The sequence below is a fragment of the Panthera onca genome, chromosome D4 (genome assembly GCF_046562875.1).
Source record: "Panthera onca isolate mPanOnc1 chromosome D4, mPanOnc1 haplotype 2, whole genome shotgun sequence".
Lineage (NCBI taxonomy): Eukaryota > Metazoa > Chordata > Mammalia > Carnivora > Felidae > Panthera > Panthera onca.
The window spans coordinates 41547704-41566924 of NC_138351.1; the positions used below are offsets into that span (position 1 = coordinate 41547704).

At 36.7% G+C, this 19221-nt stretch overlaps 1 protein-coding gene across 11 annotated transcripts in view; it reads left to right on the forward strand.

Annotated features, from left to right (window-relative positions):
• Positions 1–19221, forward strand: part of CCDC171 (coiled-coil domain containing 171) — a 308137-nt gene that overhangs the window by 110031 nt on the left and 178885 nt on the right. For all 11 annotated transcript variants that reach the window (XM_078436783.2, XM_078436780.2, XM_078436779.2 and 8 more), the window contains 5 exons: positions 9019–9125; positions 10897–10986; positions 12043–12243; positions 14800–14967; positions 16534–16722. In XM_078436783.2, coding sequence (XP_078292909.2) covers positions 9019–9125; positions 10897–10986; positions 12043–12243; positions 14800–14967; positions 16534–16722 — 755 coding nt within the window. The remainder of the gene's footprint in view (positions 1–9018; positions 9126–10896; positions 10987–12042; positions 12244–14799; positions 14968–16533; positions 16723–19221) is intronic.

Below are 19221 nucleotides of genomic sequence, written 5' to 3' on the forward strand. Positions count from 1 at the left end.
GTGGAATCATACAGTATTAGTCTTTTTGTGAATGGCTTATTTCACCTAGCACAATGATCTCAAGTTTCATCCATGTTATAGCATGTGACAGGAATCCTTCCTTTCTGAGGCTGAATAATATTTACATTTTGTTTGTCCATTCATCCGTTGATGGACCTTTGGGTTGTTTCCACCTTTTTTTTTTAATGTTTATATTTGAGAGAGAGAGAGAGAGAGAGAGAGACAGAGACAGAGACAGAGACAGAGTATGAGTGGAGGAGGGGTAGAGAGAAAGGGAGACACAGAAATTGAAGCAGACTCCAGGCTCTGAGCTGTCAGCACAGAGCCCGATGTGGGGCTCAAACCCATGAACCGTGAGACCATGACCCGAGCTGAAGTCTGGCACTTAACCGACTGAGTCACCCAGGCGCCCTGGCTTGCTTCCACCTTTTGGCTATTGGGAATACTCCTCCTATAAATGTGGAAACACCTCTTCAAGACCTTGCTTTCAATTATTTTTTTTAAAATTAATTTATTTTCAGAGAGAGAGAGAGAGAAAGCAAGGGAGGGGAAGAGAGAGGGGGAGAGAGAATGCAAGCAGGCTCCACACTGTCAGTGCCCTGCCTGACATGGGGCTCAATCCAACGAACTATGAGATCATGACCTGAGTCGAAATCAAGAGTCGCATGCTTAACCAACTGAGCCAACCAGGTGCCCCTCAATTCTTTTAGGTATATATGCAGAAGTGAGATTACTGGTCTATTAACTTTAAAAAAATATTTATTTATTTTATTATTCTTTTTGAAGTTTATTTATTTATTTATTTTGAGAGAGAGAGAGAGAGAGAGAGAGAGAGCAGGCAGATAGGGAAGGGGCAGAGAGAGAGGGAGAGAGAGAGAGAATCCCAAGCAGACTCCACACTGTCAGTGCAGAGACTGATGTGGGGCTTGTACTCACGAACTATGAGATCATGACCTGAGCCGAAGTCGGATGCTTATCCAACTGAGCCACCCCGGTGCTCCTAAAAAAATATTTTATTTTACAATAATTTCTACACCGAACACAGGGCTTGAACTCATAACCCCAAGATCGAGAGTTGTGTGTTCCACCGACTGAGTCAGCTAGGTGCCCCTGGTGTATTAACTTTTATCACAGAACATTAGTGTACTAAGACATGCCTTGTGGGATGTCCTGTTATTTTAGACTGCTCTAGTTTGCTTTAGACATACTACAAAATTTCCCCTGATAATCAAGGCCAATTATCCTGTATAGAAGAACCTTCTTTGCTCTTTGGTTTCCTGGTTTGAGGAGGCCAGAAATGATTAGGTGATATTCCCGGCTTGCATTTTAATGGAATGTTGGTATGTCTCATGCTGAAGCATTTCTTCTTCAAAAATCAAGACTTAGACCAAAAAAAAAAAAAAAAATCTACAGTTTTTGGGATGGGAAAAGCATCACTAGTGAATCATTAGGTGTAATAGTGAGATGAGCCAGTCCCATTTCCAACATTTGATTCCAGGAACCATGAATCCTGGCTAGGGCAAAAACATACCACAAACTGATTGCTGACTCACAGCACAGTTTATATCCTGACGATATTATCCTTGTTCTTCAAAATGTTGCCATCCAGCCACTGTAATGACTCTTCAAAAGGCAATTCAACTATGCTGTATGCCAGCTACTTCAGAGTGATGGGGAACATAGTAAGACCAGTGAATTCTATAAAAATGAGCCGTTTTCCATATTAATTTGCTGTAAATTGAGTTCCCTAGTTAGAAGCAGTGCTGTGTGGAGTCTGTAATTGTAAGGTGTCTTGTAAAATCACAGATGGTGGTTTCAGCAGAAATTTTATGGTCAGGGAAGGCAACTCTATACCCAGAGTTAGTGTCTACCTTAGTAAGACTAAAACATTCCATCATTCCATGATGGAAGTGACTTAGTAAAATCAACTTGCCACCAGGTAGCTGGCTGGTCTCCTAATAATGGTGTCATTTCATGGGTTCACTGTTTGCCTTTGCTCTTGATAGATTTAGCATACAACAGGGGCTGTATTCCTATCAGTCTTGGTGAATGGAAGTTCATGTTGCTGAGCCCATGTATGGGCTCAGGATGCTGAGCCCATCCTTGCTGCCATGATCCTTTTGTTCTAAGGAAAACAAAGGTGGTAAGGACAAAGGAGGCTGGGAAAAGATGCTGACATCCACAGAATGCCTCATTTTGTCCTCCTGATTATTAAGATCTTTTTCTACTGGCTGGCCTCGGCACAGTGCCCGTTCGGAGGGGTATACCCACATGCTCCTGCCCGGATCACCTTGGTACCAATTTTCCGGTTGTGTTCTTTCTGAAGCCCTGACCATTTTAGTCAAGTAGTTAGCTACTATCCACAAATTGGTGTATATTTGCACTTTTGGTCATTCCAGGCAAAATAATAGTCAGGTCCATAACTTGTTTTTGACTACTGGGAGGATTTCACTTCACTGCTATCCTTCAGGGCCACCCTTGAGGGGGGTTGTAGTGCCACAACTGTCTACTTTTAATTAGTGCCAGCATATCATACAGTACTGTCTATATACTGAGCCCATTTTTTTCTCCCATTAGTCAATGGGTCATAGGAAATTTTTCATGGATTCAGGGTGTGGGTAAGAGAGGAAGCAATATAACAAGAATAGGGCCCATTGGAATCTGGACTATTTGCTCATGTAACTTACTTGTGCCTTCACACTGTATAGACCACTTGCATCTGATGATAGAGTGCTGTTCTGTGTGCCAAAATTTATGGATCGTGGATCAGACAGTAATGATTTTATGATAGGCAATTCAGGTCACTTGGTAAATTGGTGGCCATGGATGTATTATCTGCTGAGGACTAGTAGCAAGTTTGATTTTTTAAAAATGTTTATTTATTTTGAGAAAATGAGAGAGAGGAGAGAGAGAATCCCAAGTAGGCTCCATGTTCAGCACAGAGCCTGGATGCCGGGCTTGATGCAGGTCTCAGTCTCATGACTGTGAGATCATGACCTGAGCCGATATCAAGAGTTGGACACTTAACTGACTGAGCCCCCCAGGCACCCCCTATAGCTTGGTTTTTGAGAAGAGAATAGTTATCTGTAGAAGATGACTTGCTTTGTTGCAACTCCCTGAAAGTTTACACTAAGATTCTGTAAGGACCTGCTTGAGCTTGAGCAGTCAGAATGCCGTCATCAACTTGGTAGGGAGCTAAGTAGAACATGAGAGTCTTCTGTAATGAAAAGTTGATCAAGGTTCCTATAGACTGGATTGTGCCAGAGTTCATATAGCTCTGAGGTAAAGCTGTGAGGGTGTATTGCTAGCCCTGACAGCCGAAAGAAACTGTTCAGGTAGTTTTTTTTTCTAAAAGGTTGGAAGAAATAGCTTCATTCCAGTTGCCAGGAAATGTATTGACCTGCTCCAGCAATGAAACTGCATCTTTTGCTGCAGCTGCACTTAGAATCACATGTGACTATGCTTACAGTAATATGCTGACAGTCCCTAAGATTCATCTGTTTTCTGCACTAAGCCAGATAAGTTGAATGCTCATGTGGTTGAAGTCACCACCCCTGTATCTTTTAAGTCCTTAACAGAGGCACTAATCTCTGCAATCTCTCCAGAAAGGTGGCATTACTTTTGATTTACTATTTTGGTGGGTAAAAGTGCTAGTGACTTCCACTAGCTTTTTTTTCTGTCTGGTTTTCCTCTGTAAATCCTTTAGTGCTTGAGTCAGGTAACCAATATGGATATGGTGTCAGTTTCTGCATTTGTCTTTTCTTCGTTATGGATTCCAAACTAGGGAAATAAGCTGGGTTCAAGTACCTACTGCGCCCAATGGCGAAATATCTGAGCCAAAATTCAGTCAGTCTCTTGACCTCTGTAAGCTCCTACCCTGACTAGTGAACCATAATAGCATGTTAGTTCTTCAGGAATTAGTGTTAGTTCAGATCCAGTGTCTAGTTATCCCAGTGAATAACTCCCCTTCTCTAGTGCATAGTCACCTTGGCAAATGGTTGCATGTTTCTTTGAGAAAGGCTAGGAAGAAGATTTACAGTATGACCTTATGGCAGTATGTTGGGGTTTCCAAATGGGACCCTACCTCTTTATTCAAGGGACACCTGGTCTATGAACTAGCCCAAGTCTGATAATTGACTGAGAGCAAAGACTCTTTTCTGAGTTGATTTAAGTCCTACCTCTGGTAATCAGACTTAGAACTTTTATTCTTATACAAGTCAGATAATATTTTATTTTATTAAATAATTTTTTTTTTTTAGTTTCTTTATTTTTTGGAGAGAGAGGGAGAGAGAGAGCAAGCGAGCATGGGAGGGGTAGGGAGGGAGAGAGAATCCCAAGCAGGCCCTCCACTGTCATTGCAGAGCCTGATGAGGGGCTGGAGCTCACGAATGGTGAGATCATGACCTGAGCCAAAATCAAGAGTTGGATGCTTAGCCAACTGAGCCACCCAGACACCCCCCCAAATCATATAACATTTAAGTAGAGTATGTATTTTACTCCTATGAACACCATGATCAGTTAGCCAACACCTGTGATCTCTGTGGGTAAAACTGTTTTGTTTACTACTTTGATTCCATTATGGTAAACATGTCCATTTTGTTTCTGGAAGTTAAGTGCTACCACCTGGTCTTTGTCACTCCAGATACCATTGTCTTCATTGATTTCAGGGACCCTGCCTGATGGCTGTTATCTGTGGCCTTTCAGCTGCACAGAGCTTATCAAGCCATATAGAGCTAGCTCATGAAAGATTCTGGGACTCCCCTCACCAATACATTTCTCAAACATTGGTAAAGGAAGGTTTTTTTTTGTTGTTTGTTTTGTTTTTTTTTTTTTACTTTCCCTGGAGACATAGGGGTGGGTGAGCAAGACTTACATTATAAATATTCTCTGTATGTTAAAAAAGTTATAAGCCATTTTCCTTAAGAACTCCAGAATGGGTACCTGTGTTTACAAGATAAGGAAGAAGTTTGTTTATGATCACAGTGAATAAAGCAAATTGATATACAGAATGTAGTCTCAGTTTGAAAAGCATAACTGCCAACAAAATGTTTATATCTAATGCTTTTAGAGTGAAAAAGGAATTTTCTTGATCATCAATGTATTAAATGTTTAGACTTTCTTAGGTGAAGGTAAAACCCATTTGTATGTTATTTTCTGTGTTTTACTATGTGATTAAAAATCCACATTAAATAACAGGGTTTTCTTTTTCCCCCTATTCTAAGGATGAACATGACTGTTCATGTTCTACATGTATTTATACATATATACATATACACACATATATGTAGTCTAAAAAAATCTCAGTCTTTTGTCTTCTATTGTCTCTCCGTTATTTCTTTATTATTATTATTTTTTAAATGTTTACTTAGTTTTGAGAGAGAGAGACAGAGTTTGAGCATGGAAGGGCAGGGAGAGAAGGAGACACAGAATCCAAAGCAGGCTCCAGGCTCCGAGCTGTTAGCACAGAGCCCAACGTGGGACTCGAACTCACGAACTGTGAGATCATGACCTGAGCCCAAGTCAACGCTTAACTGACTGAGCTGCCCAGGCACCCTATGTGTCTCCATTATTTCTTAATAATTCTCCCCTTTTGGAGTCTTGCAGGAGACTGAGGTAGATAAGAGAATGAATGTCTGAGAAAGTTGAAGAGATAGACTCAATTTAATGTTTCTACTGTGGAATTACAGGGTACCGAAGTAGTAACACTAGCTTCAAAAGCAGTGGTTTATTTGGGTCGTGTAGAAATACTTAGTTTTTGAGCTTGTCTAAAAGAAAATATTTATTTATTATTATTATTATTATTATTATTATTATTATTATTATTATTTTTATTTTAGAGAGAGAGAGTGTGAGAGGGGAAGAGGGACAGAGAGAGAGAGAGAGAGAGAGAGAGAGAGAGAGAGAGAGTCCCAAGCAGGTTCCACACTTGGCGTGGAGCTTGACATGGGGCTCGATCCCATGACCCTGGGATCACGACCTGAGCCAAAATCACCAGCTGGACACTCAACTGACTGAACCACCCAGGCACCCCTGAAAGAAAACATTTAAATAGAGAGCTTGTAGCCATTTTTTTCTATCTTCTCTCTGCTATGGGCTATTCATTAAAAAAAAAAAAAAAAAGATTTGCCTTTATGTAATAATTTTAGGTAAGTCTATACCTAAGAAACATAGAAATTGGGTGCTATATATTAGGCTAGCAGTTTCTAATCTACCATGAGATAATGAAAGAAATATATGCCCTTGACAAGAGATTGATTAGTCCCAAACAAGATGGAAAATTTATTCTTCCCTGAGAACCTTCTCTGATAAGAAGCACAGCCAGTTGAGGTTGGCCTTTTCAGCCAGATAATTATGCCACAACCCTAGTGGAATTGTTAATCAGAGTCAGATTCAGGTAATTCGCCCTGAATCACAAAAGATAATAATGCTCAAGTAGGTGTCTACAAAACAAAATCATATTGTACATACCAGAAGAGAAGAATATTATTATAAATAATAAAACATTCACTGGGTTATGATATGGGTACACACACATGCATATATTTTTATATTTAATGTAAGTGTTATGATGTCTCGTAGTAATATGAAATAAAATGTGAAAAAAACCCCAAACAAACAAAAAACAAACAAACAAAAAATGTTGCCAAGGAATATCCAGAGTTGAAATGGTCTTAATATTAAAAGCGAGTAAGAGGGATTGAAGCAGATAGTGGTGATGTGCAAGTATAGGCTGGCATCCAAATACAGAGACGTACACATATAGACGACATTGGAAGGTTTTGAGTTAGTGCTGTTGAAGTATATAGTGTTCTGACACATTCTGTTCTTCATTTGGACTTTGACCTTTGAAAAGCCATTTATGACCACTTTTCAAATTGTTTTTTTATTGCTCTTTATCTGCGTTTTTAGAACTCCTTTTGTTATCTTTAACTGTTTATTGTTTCTTGGGCCATAGTGCAGTGGTTATTATTAGGGTAAGTCAAATTAGTCAATAAGGTCCTGGGTCCTAGTGACCTTTTCTTTTTCTTTATAAGCCTTTTGCCATGTTAAGGAACCAGGAACTATTTCTTTTTATGATGGATGTGGGTGACTTAATGTATACGTTCTACTTCAACTGAACTTTATTGTATAAACATTTTCAAGCAAAGAAACTTTATTTTATGTAGAATGTAAGAATATGCATGGGTCAGTAAGGAGAGGTCATTTTGTCCCCTTACCCCTCAACACTCATATTAAACTGGTTTTATTCTTCTGAATTTCTAAGAGGAAGTTTTCTCCCTTATTGTAAAAGCCAGCAGATTTCCCGAGTGTCCTTGAATGATTTATTCATGGCCTACTTGTGTAGTAGCAAAAGAAAAGAATTATACATTACATTTTTTTTTTATCTTGTGCAAGAGCAATTTTTTAAAAAATATATTTGGTAAGACTTTTAATAAAATTTTTAATGAGTTGTCTTTCTAACTCATAGTAATTACAAAGAGTACTGTCTTCTCCATTATCATGGCTCAGAGCAGCGTCTTTTTTTTTTGCCCAGCTGGAATATGTGTTGCTTCTATATTACTTTTGGTTTTTAAGTTAAATATTCTTCTTCTGATTAAAAAAAATCTAAGGTGTACCCATACTTGAGATAGTGTTTAAATTATACCTTGATGAATATAATCAATTTATTAATAACATTTTATCCAAAATTAAAACACTAAATATCAACAATGTGCTGAGATAAAGTTAGTCTGTGATTGAGCCCAAAATTTTTTCTTCTTTCTCTCTCCTTTTATTTTTGTCTTTCTTTCTTCCTTTCTTCCTTCCTCTCTCCCTTCCTTCCTTCCTTCCTTCCTTCCTTCCTTCCTTCCTTCCTTCCATTATTCTTCTTTCCTTTATTATTGCCTTCTTTCCCATCTTTCCAAAGTTCCAGCAATTGAATACATGAAGAATGGATAAATGATCTCATGTAATTACTGGCTTACTCTCTTTCCTCCTCTTTTTAGACTGTAAATTCTATGAGGACAGATACCACGCCAATCTTACTTACCTCCATGTGTCTAATACCTTGGATTAGTACATAGTAGGAATTCAGTAAAGTATATGAATGAATAATAAAACGTATATTATGAATGCTTCTTTTTGAAATCACCCTTGTTGAAAATATGTTTCTTGTTTATTGAAATATTTAGATTATAAAATATGCTAGGGAGAAATTATAATATGAAAAGAAAAATCTTTTAATAAGAATATTTTAAAATTTGCTATTTGTTTAACAGAAGTACAGTGGACAATCAATTTAAAGTGGCTTTTAAAACTAAACTTTTGATTATTTTGGATTAATCTTTTGAACTACATTTGACCATGTGACCTTGATTAGCTCAACTGACTTATGGCCCAACTAAATTAAAATAGTTTGAGGGCATAATATGGAAATACTCATATTTTTACAATAAGTATCAGTTTTAAGGGTTTTAATTGAAACATGATGTGGGCCTGTGTAGATAATAGCATTTTTATTATTTATTTCAAATTGTAACTTGAGAATTTTAAGGATTGAAGAATATTTCCAAGTATAACAGAAAATGATGTGCTCTTGGGTTCAGAAATTGTTATTTAAGCAAAATAAGCCTGACTGATCAGAAACACAAGGACCAGAGTAAATGTATATAACTCCCCCAAACAATGTTAGTATATAGACTGTTCATTTAATTGTTGGATAACAGGTATGTACACATATGTTATTTAGAAGATAGGAAAAAAAGAAAAGAGCTCACTACTAACTACAGTGTGGGCCTTTGTAAGGTACGAAGTAGCCGTAAGTCTGAACTTGATATACTATGAACTTAATTTGATCACTTGTTTAGAAAGGCTATTAATACTTGGCTATACAGCAGTATACTTTGGAGAATACGACTCTCCTCGATGTTTCCTAATACCTTTTCAGCTCTATCTAATTGTAATCTCTCTGTTACTCTTTGCTTAGCTTTTGTCTCTTTGTGACTTTGGGATGTATTTTCATCTTACATTTTTCTCTAGGCATCCACAAGGACAAAGATAAACCTCCCAGCTTCTCTGTTGTCCTTGAGACTTTGAGGCGTACCTTGACAGATTACCAGAACAAGCTGGAAGACGCGTCTAATGAGGTAACACTGGCACTGTTTGGCTCCACACATATAGCCTTCGGCCTGCAGCAGTGCATTCCCTTGCTTGTTACAAAGGTCAGAAAGATGGGGGATGTTGAATTGACAGCTTCACAGATACAAAAAATAATAAATTGTCCGTCACTGTTCTTTCTTTAAGTGTGGCCTAAAGTCGTGTCTCACTTACGTTTTCGTAACTCTGCAGTCACACTGTGATTTTCAAAGTTGCAAAGACTCTGTCGCTTTCCCGGCCTTCAAAATGTATCTATCTTGACTTAATAAAAAACTGCACGAGTCTTCTGTGTTCATATGTTTCTATTTAAGTGTTAATGTGCTTTTATGAAATTAGGGATAGGTAGTGGAAATTGAGGCTGTGTCAATTATTTTAGGTTAAGATTTCTAGAAATTGAGGAAGTCTTAATGAAAAAAAGAGAGAAGTTCTCATTTTCTAAAGAACGTAAATGTTAGAAGTTTTCAAAAACAAGCATCTGTTTGATGTAGCCTGCTAGTTTTTAATTTGCTGATTAAAAAATCTCGTGCTTCTCTTTATCATCTCATTTGTATTGTTTAATGTGTGGGTTGATAATTTTCTTGGGTATTAAAATATTTTATGAGTTTATGCTTAAAAATTGAAGAGTTTGTTTAGTTGCATCTTGTCGAATTAGAGAGTATGAAATAATTACATTAAACACAATTAGTTAGCAGAACAACAAACAGACTGTTCAAACCAAAGACAAGCCACATAGCATGGAATTTAGTGTTTATCCTTTTGTTTATTTGTTTCTTTCAAGTAATACAAGGCCATTATATCCTTATATTTCACATTTCAAAAGAGGTTTCTTTTGCTTTAGTTTACCAAGGTCAACGAAGGAGGAAAAGTGAGCCTTCTTAATGCCCTCTGTCATTGTTCAGAAGGCAAAAGCGAAAATGACCACTGGAATAATTAAATTGCCGTAAAGAACAAATATTGCCAAGTCGCTCCCAGTGAGACAAGGCAACCTGTATTGTTAGTACTTTCTGAAACTCTTCTGAGGCCCAGGTCTGGAAGCTGCAGGGTAACTAGGAACATATTACCCACAGCGAATTGTTATTTGGGAGGATGAATGTCACATGATCCTCAGCACAGTTGAAAAGTCGACTCAGCAGGCTTTGGCTTAGTAATGTGCTTTGTTGTGAACCAGTGCCAGAGACAGCAGTGGGGAGACCAAGGGGGTGGCTGAAAAGAAAGCAAAAAGAGCAGTCTGACAGAAAGAAGAATGAACTGTCAAAGAAAATAAATCACAAGCGGAGCAGGACCAACTGATGACCTGCCACAAGCCTTCCCAGTAGGACTGCCTGTGACCGACCCTGAAGTTGTCATATGGAGGGAGAGACCAGTGAATACCCTCATGATGTATAGAGAGAACAGTCTTCTGCTCTGTCCTTTTTCTCTTTCCTTATAGATGCCACTGCTTTTGGCATGTTGGTCCAGGAGGATTTTAAGAATAAAGTTGTATTTGTTTACAGTAAGAATAAAATCCTTTATCCAGCCATCGAGTAAATGCGCAATAACATCACTGACATTTTAAGCTTGAATGCTTTCTTTTCTTTTTAGCCATGCGCACTTGTGACAGAAATGACATAGTTAACCAAAAGAAAGAATTTTTTTAACTGTTAATCACTGTTGGAACATTGGTATTTAAGTAATTGCATAAAAAACATTTAAAGATGAGCTTTTTTGAGTTACCCGTCCTTGGAAAATACAAAAAAAGTAACTTCCGTTTTCTTTCATCAGCTAAACAGCGTGAATGATGCTAAGGAAAAAGCATCGAATGAACTCAGTTCTACCCAACAGAAGATGGAATCTCACACTAAAAATATTAAGGTATTAGGACTTAGAATGACTTTTTCTTTTTGTATTAAGAGACCCAAATGACTATCGAGGGAATATTTTAAAGTAGAACTATCTGAAAATGTATCTTCCTATTTTTTATTAAGTACATTTGGATACAGTTTTGAATTTTTATTGTTGATCAAAGAAACAAGAATGTTTTTTTCATTAAAAAAATAAAACTTGGTTGGAAATTATTTTGGTTAAAGGAAAAATGCATTTCCCAGATTTAATTATAATACCACAGACTGAAAAAAACGATTTAAGATTTAATGCCCAGCCTCAGATACATATTCAACATATTTTACGTAAGCACATCAGTATTTGGAGTCAGTTTTCATCATTGTAGGGTGGAGCCATTGTTTTTAATGCATCAGGCCTAGTAACGGGCTGGGGCCGCACCTGGCTATGGTCCAGGACAACAGTTTATTTTATTCTCTGCACTGGTTTTATGCATTACATCTTTGCAGAATCATACTGAGGCAAGTGTGGGCGTCGGAATGTCTTTGTATTGCTTAATGTTGAGTTTGTCATGGACATACTTCAGTAGAGTTTGTTAATAAGGTTGAAGAAGAAATAATTCAGAATCTTATGTTCCACATATGAGATTTCTGTTAGAATTTGCATGTCATTGGGAAGTAAATGTTCTTATACGGAAGGTAAAAGATTTCATTTAAAAGTGTTATTTACATGTTATTAAAATGCTTTGAGCTACCAAGTTATTATTATTTTTTTAAATGATGAATTGAAAGGAAAAGTCCTTTTCAAAGAGCTTTTTGGAATTAGCTATCTTGGGAATATTTTATGTTTACATGTTAAAACTTAGCAGTTTTTTTCTAACTTTTGAGCTACAATAGCATACTTTAGAAAATATATTCAATCCAATACCTTAAAATGCCCAAGTATGTTTGGCACTGTAGTCAGATGCTTGCCTTTACGATTCTTTTATGGTAAAGCTTAGGAAGTCTTCATTATGTATTTTACATTGGCATCCTCGGCCCCTTTACTGGCCGGCCTTCATATGGTCTCTTTATTTTGTATCTCTGACAGGACCTTCAGGATAAACTGGCTGATGTCAGTAAAGAGTTAAGTCATTTACGCACTAAATGTGCAGACAGAGAGGCTCTCATAAGCACTTTGAAAGCGGAACTACAAAATGTGCTGCACTGTTGGGAGAAAGAAAAGGCTCGAGCGGCCCAATCGGAGAGTGAACTGCAGAAGCTTTCCCAGGCTTTCCAGAAGGATACCGAGGTATCACCTGAGACAGGATGCCTGGCAGGAAAGGCCTTCACTAATCTCGGTTTTAGAAATTTACATACATCACGTGGCTATTTTTACTTAATTCAAAAAAATTTAATTTAGTTCAAAAAAATTGTTCTGAGCCAACCGTTTTGAAATAGTCATGCCAGTCGCAAAATCGGTCACTCTTTCACTATCAGGTCATCCTAATTTGGAGAGAAGTGATAGAGTTTAACCCCTCGGTCACTCGTGCCGCTTGTATCCCCAGCACTTACGCTCCTGATGGTCCTTTCAAAGTTTGCCTATTTGCCACTGACAAAACTATTTTTTATTTCAGTAGTTTAGCAGCTGAACATGGTGGGGATATGTTTCTCATGATCAGAAAGAACCAGACTTGGCTAGTGGTACTTCTGTTTGCAAAATGTGAATGTGGACAAGCCACACAGCTTAGTCTCTCCACATCTTTCCTTATTTGCAAAACAGAAGTAATATCTGCTCTAACAGTCTCCTTACTCTTTACAATTACAGGGTAGTAACCAAAATGTGGAAAAATAGAAGTCACCCACAATATTAGACCTTTATTTGGATGCCCTCGAGAGTTGCCTATGCATTTTTATTTATTAATAAATTCTTAAAATATTATGGCAAAACTTTTATATTCTGTGTGAGGCTGGGTGAATGGAATTGTTATCTTATATGTTCTTTCACCCATGGGATATAGAGCTAGTTTAGCTAGTGTGGAGCTGGTTTATCTGAGTCTTCCTGCATATTGAGTTCATTACTCCAACAAATATGGACATGAATGCCAAGAGAGTAAAAAGGAAACATTCTTTCCACTCTTCTTACAGTCTGGGATTTAAATTGTGTCCACATGAAGGGGCTGGAATTGTTCTACACATCAGATAATGATTAAAGTAAAGGAAACTAGAAGCCTGACTGTATTGTAAAGTCAGCATGTCTACAGCATTGTGGTTGGGTTCAACATGTGTGAATTGATTTTGGATCTTGAGATTCTCTTTTCACGCCAAATGGATGATTATCATGCATGGTTTGTCACAGCCCAAGCAAAAAGGACATAATGGCGACACAATGAATTATCCTTTAGGATGAACTTGATCGCTTGGCAAAATGTGGAGGGTGAAGACCTTTAGTGCCTGAATATCACATTTGGTTAGTTGGATTTAATAAGGTTTTTAAGGATCTCAACCCAGTTGAAAATGCAAAAGACATCTTTAGTTGCTTAAAAAAGAAAAAGGCGTAACATATTTATGAAGATTCTTCTGATATCCTAACTCAAGTTAGTGGCTGTAACTACATATTAAAATTTTTTGGCTTTAAATTGTTATATTGGGAAAAAGTAAGGTGTCATCTAGAGACAATTAAAGATACACATTTTGATTATATAGAAAAACTTTCCCCACAATTTATAAACACAAAACCTTTGCATATGCTAGATACAGTTATTCTTGTCTAGAAGGTTAGCATTTCTATTTTTCCCCCCTCAAATTTCCTTCTTTTAAAAGTTTTCTTTTCTTGCTGGTCTATTAAAAAAATCTTGAGGCAACTTATTATCTACATAAAATATCCTTTTGCAGCTTTACAATTGCCTTGTCTTGAGTTCCACTCTTTGGCAGTTTATAGATGAAACACCTTATAAAGAGAGCCATTTGGCACGTTAGTAAATAAACTTTTTGTGTGTTCAAGATGGGATCGGCTTTTTACTGAATTCTACAGCATAGTGTTTCTAGGTCGTTAAACAATGGATGGTTTAGTTACTACAATGGCAATATAATTTTAAAGAACTTTTTATTGTATATTTCTAATTGGACAGTTTTGGAAATGTGTCTTGGGCAGCCATGTCCATTTCTTTTTGCCTGTTACTTTGTAATATTTAAACACCTGTAAATGCTCAATGTGCCAAATACTATATGAACTTACAGGGAAAACAGATGAACCCCTCTTCCATATCTTTCATATCACTGTCTGCTTTGCCTAAGGGGCTTGGGATAGATTTCCTATAAGAGGTAAGCAAACTGGAATCTCTGGGGGAAGAAGAAAGCTGAGTAATTGTGTACATGTAAAGCACAGATATTGTATAACTTTGTCTTCAGTGGAACTGAGCAACAGTCTTCTCTCTATATTGGTTTTTTGACTTAAATAACATCTGTTTGGGCAGATGTAAATATGAAACTGTAGAATGACTATACCGACATCTAGTTAAAAGGGCTTAGAAACAATTAGTCCAGACATGTCATGTATCTGAGAAAGGTGATGTCTGAACAGGCACTTAGGTGACATCCTCAGTAGTAACAGAACTGGGGTCAGAACCCTGGTCTTCTGGCTTCTAGACTTCAGATTTTTGGTTTTGAATACCAAGTTTAATCAATTCTAAGTTTGTATCTGCTGTGTAGTTTTGAATGTAAAAAAATTACCCAAAATGACAGCATTCTGAGACTTGAACATTTTAATTCCTTCTCAAGTTTTTGAAACAAATACTTCCCCGTGCATAGTGTGTGTTTTACTTCTTACAATGTGGATATACTGGAATTATTATTTTTTTTCTCACAGGAGAAGCTAACCTTTCTTCATACCTTGTATCAGCACTTGATAGCAGGCTGTGTGCTCATAAAACAACCAGAAGGCATGCTGGATAAATTCTCGTGGTCCGAGCTCTGTGCAGTCTTGCAGGAGAATGTTGATGCCCTGATCTCAGACCTCACCAGGGCTAATGAGAAGGTAACTGTCCTCAGGCACCAGATACCTCTATTAAATTCAGTGACATTTGTCCACATCACAGTATCATTAAGAGGGGCTGACATTCATCTTATTTCAAAAAGAATTTGGGTGTTAATAATTCAATACCATTAATTATGGCTTGTCTACAACTCAGTTTGATGCCATTGCTGTGGGCATGTAAATGTGACTGAAGTCTGTATGAAGTCTCTAAGCTCCACACTCTGTGCAGGACATGCTAATACTACTAGCCAGTATTAGCCACAGGGACCTAATTAAAAGAAAATAAATTAATCTTACTGATGAAGCAATTCAAAGAACTTAGTCATTTACATTAATAAACCAACTCTTTATGTTAGCATAAAATAGAAACAAGATACAGCTATTCAAAAACATGATCTTAAAATTTTTGCTCAGGAAATAATGAGGTGTTACTTTAAAAGCACTTAAAAATTTAAAATTATGTTTATGATATTTCTTGAATTATAATAAGATGTGTATTACAAAACCCTTTCCGTGCTGTAGCATGTGAGAGGTATACACGGTAGGAGAAAACAGTAGACTCTTACGATCACTTTACCATTCATAAGTCCAGAAATTCAGTCTTTCAAAAAATTTTTTAAAAAGCCCTATTTTGGTGGTGGAAAATTAAAATGGCTTAGCAGACCAACATATTTCACCATTGAAGATATCAGTTCTTATCCTGGGTCTATTGAACTGGTCAGAACTATGTTATGTGGTCTGGTTTCCAGATCTTAGTTGAAATGGCACTTGCTCTTATGGGACGTGAAGAGAAAAACTTACCTAAGTTTTTGTTGTTGTTGTTGTTGTTGTTGTTTTTAACTCTAATCTGTTGAATTAATGAAACAGCATCTTGGCCTAATTTTAGACTGAGGGCATTTTGCCTTGGTTCGATTGGCAAATACAACCACGGGCACTGAGAAGTAGGATTGAGGAAATGAGGGAATACATTGTGAGAAGCCCAGATGCTGTTCATGATTGTGAATGTGTGTATAATGGGTTTGAAAATTACTGGCAATTAAAATGAGTACATGTTTGAACCCTCTGAGATGGTATTATGTTTTAACAGTTTTTCATAGTTTTGAACATCATTAATTGTCGTACATCTCAGATGATTTTCTTTCCAGAGTTTGGAACGTGAAATAAAAAAATGGTTGTACTGTTCTGTTTTATTATATGTAAAATGTTTGTAGATTTGTAAATGTCATTGAAATGCTGTTTCCCATTGAAGAGCTTTGGTTCTAGAAATAAGAATAGTCTTAATTTTCTCAGTAAAGTTGATTCTAGAGTGAGTAACTTTATTAGAAAGAGAAAAATAGTTTGTCATCTCAGCATATGTGCATACAAATGACACCATATTCTCCTAAAATATGATAATTTGCCCTACCGATTTCTGTTTCTTAATTTTTGGGTTTTCATTTTAACTTACAATTTTTATGTGAGCTTAAGGAATGAAGCATAGGTGAAAATTTTGGATGGTTTTGGGGGAGAGGTACAAGGAAATGTTTTGTGAGCCTATCTCATTCTCTGTTGCATTTCCCCGTTTAGATAAGTCATCTGGAGTATATCTGTAAAAACAAGTCTGACACAATGAGGGAGCTTCAGCAGACACAGGAAGACACTTTTAACAAAGTGGCAGAGCAGATCAAAGCCCAAGAGAGCTGCTGGCAGAAACAAAAGAAGGAACTGGAGTTGCAGTACTCCGAGCTCCTCTCTGAGGTGCAGAAGAGGGCACAGGTATGCTTCTCCTGCAGAGCTTTAAAAAACGGGCTGATCAAATATTTTACTATTTCAGGTGCTTTCTTTTAGTACCAATGCCAAATCCGTTTGGAACTTTTGAGAATGCCTAGATCTTATTCTGCACACATACATGTGATCATGCAAACACATACACATACTCACAAATGCACGTGTGTGTGTGTGCGTGTATATGTGTGTCTGCATGTGTATTAAGGATTGTCTTATAGTTAAGTTGGGAAGTAGGTTTCTGGTTAAAGCACCTTAGAATGTGCTGATCAAGTAAATGATAACATTGCATTTCCTTTATTTATTTTTAAAATGAAAGGTTAAGAGATTTGGTCAAATGTCAGTTTTAGTCTAGATAATCCTTTTGTCTGGTTTATTACACTTGTGGGGGTTCCTATATGAACCATCATTTTAATTCATTTGGGGTTGAAATTTGTTATACTTCCTAATATTATATAAGAACTAGAGTTATAATTGTAGACCCTGTAGCAAAATCATTCACTGTTGGATGAATTGTTATTTTTTTTATGTTGGATTCGACTGAGAACAGAAGTTTTGGGTAGTTAAGATAGCTGTATTTTTCCCTATATAAATTATTCTCATCATAATTTATATTGTTAACTGTCATCCCTGCCCAATCAGGAATAACATACAAAGATAGTGTATACTTTTTTTTGGGGGGGTATTGACTTTGATAATAGTTCATGTGTTCCTAAGATAAGATGCTTAGGACTCTGATTCAACAGTGTTTAACCTCTTTATTTGGTCCATAATTATATCGTTTCATACTTCTATTGGCAAGTTTAATTAAAAAATATTATTTTTGTTTGTTAATAGTTTCAGGTTGCTTAAAATAAGACCATTCTGCTTTCCCAAACATATGAACTTATGCCTTCTTCTATGAATTCGAATGAAATACACTCTCTAAAAGTAGCTATTTGTTGTGTTCAGTGTTGCAGGGTGACATGTGATATGATCTGCATTTTGAGGTGCGTGGGTATCTCAGTCGGTTAAGCCTCTGACTCTTGATTTTGGCTCAGGTCATGATCTCAAGGTTGTGAGATGGAGCCCCACCTCTGGCTCCCTGCTGACAGGCGGAACCCAGTTGGGACTCTGTCTTTCCCCCTCTCTCTGCCCCTCCCTGGTCTCTCTCTCTCTCTCTCTAAATAAACTTAAAAAAAAAAAAACTTAAAATATTTCATTATTCCAGAAAGTTCTTTTATGCCCTCTTTCAGTTTCCACTCCATGGGCTACCATTGTTCCTATCCTATCATCATAGATTACTTTCACTTGCCCTTGAGTTTCCTCTCAATGGAATCATTCAATATGTAGTGTTTGGTGGTTGGCTTATTTCACTCAAAATAGTGTTTTGATAGTCATCCATGTTGTTGTGTATGTTGGTAATTCATTCTTTTTTATGGTGAGATAGTATTCTATTTTATAATTACACCACAATTTGATAGATTGTGAGTGGATGGATATTTGGGTTGTTTCCAGTTTTGGGCTGTCGTAAATAAAATTGCAGCAAGTATTATTGTATGAGTATTTTGTTGACGTAAGTTTTCCTTTCTCTTTAAGAAATGAAAGCTAAGAGTGAAATTGCTAGGTCATGGTGTAGGTGTATATTTGTAAAAAAAACTATCAACATTTTTTCCATTTTTCCAAAATGGCTGTATCATATTATATTTTCATGACCAATATATGAGAATTTCCATTGTTCTACATCCTCTGCAATATTTGGTATTGTCAGTCTTTTAAATTTTAGTCACTCTAGTTGTTTTAAAAAGGTATTTCACTGTGGTTTTAATTAATGTTTTCTTGGTGATTAATGCTATTCAGCACTTTTCATGTTCTTATTGGTCATTCCTATATCTTCTTTTGTGAAGTGTCTCTTCAAGTGTTTGCCCATTAAAAAATTGGGATTCTTTGTGTTTTTATTATTGATTTGTAAGAGTTCTTTAGATATTCTGGATATAAATCCCTTGTTGTACATACGTATCACAGATATTACCTTCCAGTATCTCACTTGTCTTTTCATGTTTTAATGTTTCTTTTGATGATCCCAAGTTTTAAGATTTTGATGAAATGCAACCTACAAATCTTTTTCTCTTTTGAGTATTTATTTTTATGTGGCAAGCAATGTTTCTATACCCCCAAGGTTGTTAAGATAATCTCCTAGTGTTTCTTCTGGAAGTTTTAAAGTTTTAGCATTTATGATTAGGTCTGTGATCCATCTCAAATTAATCTTTGTATGTAATATTAGGTAGAGGCTGAGGTTCCTTTCTGCCCTGTATTTATTGTTCCCACACCATTGTTCACGACTTTGGTTTCCTCATTGACAAGCCTTGATCCCTTTGTGAAAAAAAAAAAACTGACCATATATAAGAACCACAGATCTGTTGTGTATCCCTATGGTTTTGCCTCTTCCAGAATGTCATGTAAGTGGCCCGTACAGTCTTGCCTTTTCCAGAATGTCATATAAGTGGAATC